Genomic DNA, 8,658 nt, shown 5'->3' on the forward strand with positions numbered 1-8,658 from the left:
CAGTTCTTTTGCTATGTTTGTCATAATAGGACTTCTTTTTGTTGCGGTTCATGTCGGAGCTCAAGAGAATCAAGCTTTGAGCCCGGCTGCACCTACAAACGCATTGCCTCTACCGTTCATGGACTTGTTCACTGGTGCATCAAACTACTACCCAGACGAGACACGAAAGACTTATTCCGAGCCAGGATATTCATATCATGTGTCGTGCCCTAAGTCAGACTCTTTGTCATCATTTGCAAGTGTTCTCGGAAGTGCCGCCAAAATAATGATGTCAGCCGCTGTTATAGTATTTCTTAAAGTTGCAGTCGGGAAATTGATGCTGTTACCAATTACAGTAATGCTGCTCGCCAAGGTTGGTTTCAAGGCGGTGTTACTTTGGCCGATGCTGTCAAAGATGATTAAGTATTTTAAGAAGAAAAAGAAAAAGGGTCAAAAGTCTCGGATGATCACGGACTGTTCGGAGAGGGTTGCTTGTGTGATTCAAAGGTCGTCGCGGACAGGTTGGGCCAGTCACCTGGGTGCGGCTGCTACGTTTTCCTTGATCAACGATGTTGACGGAGACGCTCCACTAGCAAGGGTGCTGCTTAGCGTCTTAGCTGGTGATAAGGTTGCGCAATGTATGTCACTGGATTGCGGTTCCGGAATAAATATTAGCTGACAGTTAAAATAAAAAAATGAATCACTGTTTCTTGTTAACATAACCTAGATATTTCAATGCCAAGATATGCCTAGTTGCAAATTTTCGTTATAAAGATTGAATATGCACTGTGAATAACTTTAGTTAATTACGATGAAGCTGGCAGTAGCATTGCTTGTGACTTCAATTTCTATTAAATGCACCTTATGTGCACTTGCGGATCCAAATCTTGTATCAGTATGAAATGGGTCCTTACGTACCGGATAACCGTTGGATATCATTTCCCGAGTCGAATCCGCTATTGTATCAACTAAGTCCAAAAACAGTGAAAGTGCCACAGAAGTTACCAGAGCAGCGAAATGTGAGGCAGCTGCAGCCTTCTCCACCGAGAGTGCAGATGGATACATCTTCTGTCTCTAAAAATATAAACGCCGAAATAAACGAAGTCATAGAAGCCTTGAATCAGTTGACTGAGAGCAGAGCTGGCGATCATCAGGAATCCCGCGCTGCTGAACGGGATGACTATGGAAACCCGTACTCACGTCCCCTTGTCTACGACAACCCATCATCGGCGCATAACGGACCATTGGTACCTGAGAAGTATCCCCCTGGACAACAAGAGCAAGAATATGCCTCACAACCGAAGCTGTCGCTTTTGAAATCAGATTTGCTAGCGAAGCCGGTGGCTTCGAGAGCCGCGTTCAAGGTCGGTGGCCTCATCGAGCTGGTGCTCGGATTACTCTCTGGATCTGGGTCAGGAGGCCTGGAATTGACAGGTTTTAAAGATATTGTTATAAATGGAATAATAAAGCCTCTTCTTACTGCAAAAGGTGGTTTGAAAGCAGTATTAAGTAAGCTTAGTATCCCAATGATTGCTTTGATGTTAATAAATTTGGAAGTCTTGATAACTATGTGGTGGCTCTGGGAGGAGGATTGTCCTCAGTCGGTTTATCACAAATCAGCTTATCATCAACCAAACCATAGTTATCCTGTAACTCCTACTAAGCCAGTGTATCAAGCACCTACCTACTCTCCCAGTTACAACTACAATACATACTAATTATTTTAGAATGTTTTTTAAAACCCAGTTTCTTTGATATATGAATTATGTTATTTTGTTTTTAATTTAAGACTGAAAATAATAGTAAGAAATAAGAAAATGTTTGTAAGTGACTTGTTTATTAAACGGTATGAAAATATCAGTGAATTTTATTTAATCACTCCTCTAATGAAAAGCATTAGGTACAGTCAAGGGCAAAGATATCGACACTGCCAAAGTTGCAAAAATATGTATAAGTACACGGCCTTAATGTCAAGTGCATAAAGTCGTAAAAGTATACATATTTTTGTAACTTTGGCCGTGTCGATATCTTTGCCCTGGACTGTACTCACTAGATCTGTATAACACCTCATGACTTTTTAATGCGTAGGTACCTAATTATGTACAGTTACATTACACTGCTTTATCTTTCACACATATTTTAAACAAAACCATAAAAAAACAAACAAACTGAACATCAAAAATGGCGCTAAATAAAAAGTTTCTGTCGTATAGAGGTAGAGACGTCTCCAATTCTCATATCGTTCGATATCAATGTAACAAACAAACTGAACATCATAAATGGCGCTAAATGAAAAGTTTCTGTCGCATAGAGACGACTCCAATTCTCATATCGTTCGATATCAATGTAATATGTGAGATTTTTACAAAATGTTTGCAATTGACATTTTCATTGCTAATAAAACGCCATCTCGATTGATATTATAATGAGGGCTATCGTTTTTTGTCTTTCTAGATGGCGCCACTGTTGCATGAGGTTTTTATGCGTGGCTTTCAAAGTCTGTTATTACGGGCGCGAAAACAAAGTTTAGAATACAATCATATTTAATACACCTTAAAACCGTACCATAAAAATATCGAGCAACCAGTGTTGCAGTTAGTCACTTTTGTTCGGAGAAAAAGGGAGGACAGTTTCCGAAATGCAAAACTGTCTCAAAACACAGACATTCATTGCCCGTAACGCAAATTGCCATAATAAAAAGTTTCTGTCTAGTGTAGCGTGAGGTCTCCGAAATGTCAAATCTCATATTCGGTGAGCTACGCGTTTATTATATAGAATAAATGTGAAACAATACTGAAATTAATTATAGCAAAATGCGTTCCGGGAAATGTTTCTGTGTTTTGAGACGTCTTCCAACCTTTGTCCTCCCATTTCGAACAAAACGGATATGCAAACTGTGGCATGCTTGAGATTTTTACAAAATGTTTTAAGGTGTATTAAATATGATTTTATCTAAACGCCATCACGCCCGTAATAACAGACTTTGAAAGCTATCGTTTTTTGTCTTTCTAGATGGCGCCACTGTATTTTTATGCGTGGCTTTCAAAGTCTGTTATTAGCCGCGTAGAAAACAAAGTCTAGAATACAATCATATTTAATACACCTTAAAACCGTACCATTAAAAATTGAGCATATAGGGTTTTATAATAGTCCCGTTTTGTTCGGAGAAAAATCCGTAAACTAAAGAGGCCAATGTTGTTAGTGATTATCTATATCTAGATAAAACACAGACATTCATTGCCCCGTAACGCATAATTGCCATAATTAATTTCAGGTCGAATGCAAAATATTCACAAAATTATTCTAATTATAAATAAAGCCGCGTAGCTCACCCAAAAACTAGCGCCTCTAGCGGCGAATTCATAATACGCGATAGCCAGGGAGCGAAACTGATGCCATCGGTGACGCAGCAATGATTCGCAAATTGACATTTAGGGAATATTTTTTAGTAAATAACTTAAGTCCTGGCGCTTGCTACCGCGGCATCCGTACGCTCGCTCGGCCAATGTGGTTATTGACCTAACATAATCTAGTCATCGATTCGATTGGATTCCTTGACGTCATACGGCTGTAACAGGCATCAAAAGTTCCGCACCCTAATAATACGCCCTCATTGAGGTTCAATAGAATTGCTTAGTTTTTCTAGAGATGTTCGAAATTTGAATATCATAATAAAATCGATGAAGATGTTTTTTTTTTAATTGGCCGTTTTCAACTTATATAAATGATTGGTCTCGCGCGCTCGCTCGACTAGATACCGCGCTACCTAAAAACAAAAGGTTCGTGACACTTCGTGAATGCGGGAACTCAATATTGTAGTGTGCGTAAGAACGGTGTAAGACAATTTGCAAGGATGTTAGTGTGCGTGACGAATTGTGTTGCCAGCTGCTCCACTGTTACCCGAATTATTGGGAAAATAAATTATTCTGTGGTCTATTATGTTACTGGTTATTGGCAAGTACTTAGAAATGAAGAAGTCATTAAGAGTGAATGTATTAATATGTTTGTGTATAGGTTAGGCGTAGGTTTCTTGTTTAAAAAAATGGTAGGTATGATGTAGGTATATCAATGATCAGGCCTCACTTTTAATTAAAAAAGTATATATTTAAGGACATTCAATATTTACAAATTATTACTCAAAATTCATGGACTGAGTCATTAACTAAGAAGTTTTGCGTAGTTAAGATAACACGTTGCATCTATAGTTAAACCTAATATAATGTACAGGTTAATTAAGACTAAAATAATTTTTTTTTATAAAATATGCATACCTACATACATGCATACATACATACTTACATACATACGCTTGAAAAACATAACCCTCCTTCGGGCAGTCGGGTAAAAAGTTAACATTTCAGGGAAATGGGTAGAAATACGAACAAAATTTTTTTTTTCGTTTCCCGTAATACCTAAGTAAATCAGCTGATTAGGCTTTTTGAATGGGAGACGAAAAACATTTTTAATTTTAAGACACATTCACCCCTTAATTAATTAGTGTCGGGTAACAATTTATACACGTTCAGTGTATATATCACAAAGATAAACATTAAATAATATAGAACTAGGTTATGTATGTATAATAATTACGTTAGATACTTAAATAAAATAAGTTACTAAAATTTATCATCATTTAATAATGATGATAACAATAAAATTCAATTTATTAAAATCTCAACCACGGGGAATTTGATTCTTGTGTACGCGGCAACACAGAATGGCGTTTAGGGTTCATGTTATTTTATTTTGTAATTTCGAAATTATACGATATTTACTGATGGTATGTGATCCCAGTGTCCTTCTTATTTCTTGTAGTATTATTTTTACACAGTTTCACTGCGAAAACTGGCATTTTACTTCGGTTTATGACCAAAATTTAACAAAAAAAATCGGTACATGCACCTTACGCAGAGTTTGCAAGGCGACTGACTCGCCTCGGGCTCGGGTACGCCGAATTCGGCGTACCTACTATTTGTTGCCGCATTTGACAAGTACGCCGGCGGTATCTAGTCGAGCGAGCGCGCGAGACCAATCATTCATCTAAGATTTTCAAATTAGGAATTTTGATGTTATTATTAAGCAATAATAACATACGCACAGACAAGAACGACAATTTGTTCTAACGAAACAGTTTGTCTTTTATATGTAGGTAAAATAAGTTCCGGTTTTTGAGCGCATTATTACAGAAGGTTTATAAAATATGTGTGTAGATAAAGACAGTTTATTTGTTTCTTGTTTAGAGAATTTGTAAATAAATAATAGGCAGGGCCCGCTGCACCACTCGCTGTAAGTTGAAACCGACGGCATCATAGATATCTGTCGTATAAAATATCAAGAACATATCAGAATAATTCAGGCCTAAACCTAAGCCACTCGTGAGGAAATAAATAAATAAAACCGGCCAAGTGCGAGTCGGACTCGCGCACGAAGGGTTCTGTACCATTATCTATACAACATTAGACAAAAAAACGGCAAAAATATCAAGGTTGTTGTATGGGAGCCCCCTCTAAATATTTATTTTATTTTAATTATTTATTTTTAAAGTGATTATACAAATAAAGATTCTGTGAATATTTCAAGCGTCTGTTGCCGTTATTAATATCAAGCAAAATACGGCAAAACAATCACGTTTGTTGTATGGGAGCCCCCCTTAAATATTTTTTATTCTGTTTTTAGTACTTGTTGTAATACATAATCTGTGAAAATTTCAAGTGTCCAACTATTACGACTCAAGAGATAGAGCCCTGTGACAGACGGAAGGACAGACAGACAGACAGACAGCGGAATCTCAGTAATAGGGTTCCGTTGGCACTCTTTGGGTACGGAACCCTAAAAAAATAGTCCTGGCGGCCAGAATCGGCATAGGCACAGGACACGGACTGTTGAGACTTCGTTGAAAGCTTACCATGCATTAAACCTGATAATACAGATGTATAGTAATTATGTAGGAAAAGTTTTGCTATTTTCTCTTTCCAGCTATCTAAATGTGGAGTTAATTGTTACGAAATTAACACATGTTCCATTAAAAAGCCTACCGTGCTAAGAGGCAGTGTGTCGCTCAAGACGGCATATAATGTGATAAGGCGACAGGACAGGTGTCTGCATTCGTTAGGAGAAGCCTAATTGGGTAGACGACGCAGGGCCGTTGCAGAGACTTACTCAATAAGATTGAGGCGTATTCACCTAATTGAGTCTCCATTGAAATTTTCATGGCAAAGTAAGCATCCATGACGTTTTCATTCAAAGAGATTATCTTCAAGGTTTTTATGTTATTTTGAAGAATACGTTATACATAAACCAGGATGTTTATTTGTGTAAACGGTTTTTTTAATTACTTTAATCAACGCCTACAAATACTCGTAACACAAAATAAATCACAGGTAAATTGTCGATAAAAACGTTAATTTGCCATCCATTTTTACTTTACCTATACCTAGTGCCATCCACGAAGACGCGTGATTTTGTCAAAATTAGACATAAAAATTACATTGTAATAAGAACCACGGCACGCGTCGTCGTGAATGACTCTACCTACACAACATACCTACTTAAGTAAATAATGAATAAGTATGATTCCCTGAAACGGCTTAAACGATTTTAGTGAAGTATTTAAAATACAATATGTCTATAACATCCTATTACAGATCATATCAGCCGCACGGTGTCCACTGTTGGATATAGGCCTCCCCCATCGTGAAGAAGGAAGGGGGGTTGCGAATATTCACCGAGTTGTTACGGTGCCACGCTACTAGTAGATTAGTTATCATTAGGTAATCTTAAATGTAAATTTAAGATTCAGAGTCAGCAGACGTCACGAAATAACGGAATCGAGGTCAGACCTAAAATACCTAAGAAGTTCAATTAGTAATAATTTTCAATCTTAATTTTAATAACTTGCAATTGCTAAAATGCTGACTGTCATTTATTATAATAAACAAAATTATGACGGGAAGGTCAGTAGGTAGTTTCTGAGTCATACACTGATTATTTTCTTCACAAGAGAGAGAATTAATTATTTCATTTCTAAAATAACATTGGCTTATTATTTGTGTCAGCATTAAAATACAGTAAATAAAAACCAGCCAAGCGGGAGGTGGACTCGCGCACCTGGGTTCCTTACAAATTTGTACTCGTAGCAGCGCCCCTTTTCTAAAAACTTTACGCTGCGTGGGGTCATTTTAGATGGTTTTTTGACATAGACAGTCAGATGTGAAAAGTTATAATTTTCAGATTGTTCTTATTGATTGTGCTATTTACTTAGAGGGACTCAAGGGATTGTTGACCTGAGTATATGGTTTCAATTTCAACTCGATACCTCTACGCGTTTCCACGCGGTCTTGACTGACAGACGGACGGATGGACGGACAAACGGACGAACGGAGGGACGGATGGACAACAAAGTGATCCTATATGGGTTCCATTTTTCCTTTTGAGGTACGAAACCCGAAAAACAAGATAGAATTAACAGTACTTAAAATTCTTATTAATTTGCGATTATTATACAACTGTAGGTAGTTACATAAACCATAAAGTGCTATACATAACTGCACACGTTGGACTAAAAGAGCTAATAGATAAATATATATATATGTTATGGATCAAGTGAATTATAAGGGCATTATGAATAACGACAAGCTATACCGGGCAAAGTGATAATTATTATCTAAACTTCATTATTTATCACACTGTCCAGGCATTATGAATATTGCTACATGATCGTTGGACAATTTGATTACAACTGATTTTTGGGTAGCGAAGTCTGATTCATTCAATCGGAAAGTTAAGTGCGACGACGAACGCAACGAGGAGGAGAGCGTGTTAGGTTTAACTGTGGTCAAAACAAAATTCTACCATTAAATTAACTTGCTTTTCAAATTTTGATAGATGTTTAAAGATTCATTAAATTTTACGTAAAAATAAAAAAATAATAGTAATGAGACATTTTTTTATTACTTTGCCCAATAGGGGATAGATATTATGAATAATGCCCGGGCAATGTAATTAATTGAATAGTTTTCATCAAATTGCTATCTCATATTGGGTAATTTTTTATAATGCCCGGGCATTACGAAAAATTACCGATTTATCACTTGGTCCACAACATATATGTATAAATGTATGTGTTGTAGACATTATCATGTTATTCATGTAAGATTTAAGTTGTGCTGTTGTTTACAATATGTAATTGTACATAAATAATAAATAAATATCATTTTTCTTTCATTAAAAATGCTGTTTAAAAATTAAATGAACACTTATAGCTCTAAAAATAAAAGCGCTCCTATACATAATAGTTATGTACCTACTTCTTAGTCGATAATAGTAGATTGTTCAACAAGGGACTAAAACAAGTCATTATGGTTGTTTAGTCTCGCGTTAAACACTACTTTTCACTTTGAATGCAAGGAAAAAAACCGACGTTATGGCCCTATTACGAAGTGCAAAATTCGAACTTCGTATCTTGCCGTCCCGCTGACGCTAATACTATTTAATACGAAAGTGAGAGGGACGGTACAATACGAACTTCGATTTTCAAATTTCGTACTAGCCCTCCTGTTCAAAATTACAATATTATTTTTTAAAAACGTACGCTCAATAAGACTTATAGACATTTGTTCAAAAATCAAATACCAAAAAAATTGCTATGCGGTTTCTTTTTTTTTTTGTAAAGTGACACTT

The 8,658-nt window shown here is 36.5% G+C and overlaps 2 protein-coding genes across 2 annotated transcripts; both read left to right on the plus strand.

The window, feature by feature from the left end:
• The first annotated feature begins 13 nt into the window (after positions 1 to 13).
• LOC141428616 (uncharacterized) lies at positions 14 to 699 on the plus strand. Its single transcript, XM_074088618.1, has one exon. It carries the CDS (start codon positions 14 to 16, stop codon positions 656 to 658), a length of 645 nt encoding a protein of 214 aa, XP_073944719.1. The 3' UTR covers positions 659 to 699.
• Positions 700 to 779: 80 nt separating this feature from the next.
• LOC141428615 (uncharacterized) lies at positions 780 to 1,836 on the plus strand. Its single transcript, XM_074088616.1, has one exon. It carries the CDS (start codon positions 882 to 884, stop codon positions 1,695 to 1,697), a length of 816 nt encoding a protein of 271 aa, XP_073944717.1. The 5' UTR covers positions 780 to 881; the 3' UTR covers positions 1,698 to 1,836.
• Positions 1,837 to 8,658: the final 6,822 nt, after the last annotated feature.

Source organism: Choristoneura fumiferana, chromosome 6 (genome assembly GCF_025370935.1).
Source record: "Choristoneura fumiferana chromosome 6, NRCan_CFum_1, whole genome shotgun sequence".
In the NCBI taxonomy this organism is placed as follows: Eukaryota; Metazoa; Arthropoda; class Insecta; order Lepidoptera; family Tortricidae; genus Choristoneura; species Choristoneura fumiferana.

Bases quoted from the DNA above. Each gene is read 5' to 3' on its own strand.
- LOC141428616 (XM_074088618.1), top strand. From the start codon at position 14: ATGTTTGTCATAATAGGACTTCTTTTTGTTGCGGTTCATGTCGGAGCT.
- LOC141428615 (XM_074088616.1), top strand. From the start codon at position 882: ATGGGTCCTTACGTACCGGATAACCGTTGGATATCATTTCCCGAGTCG.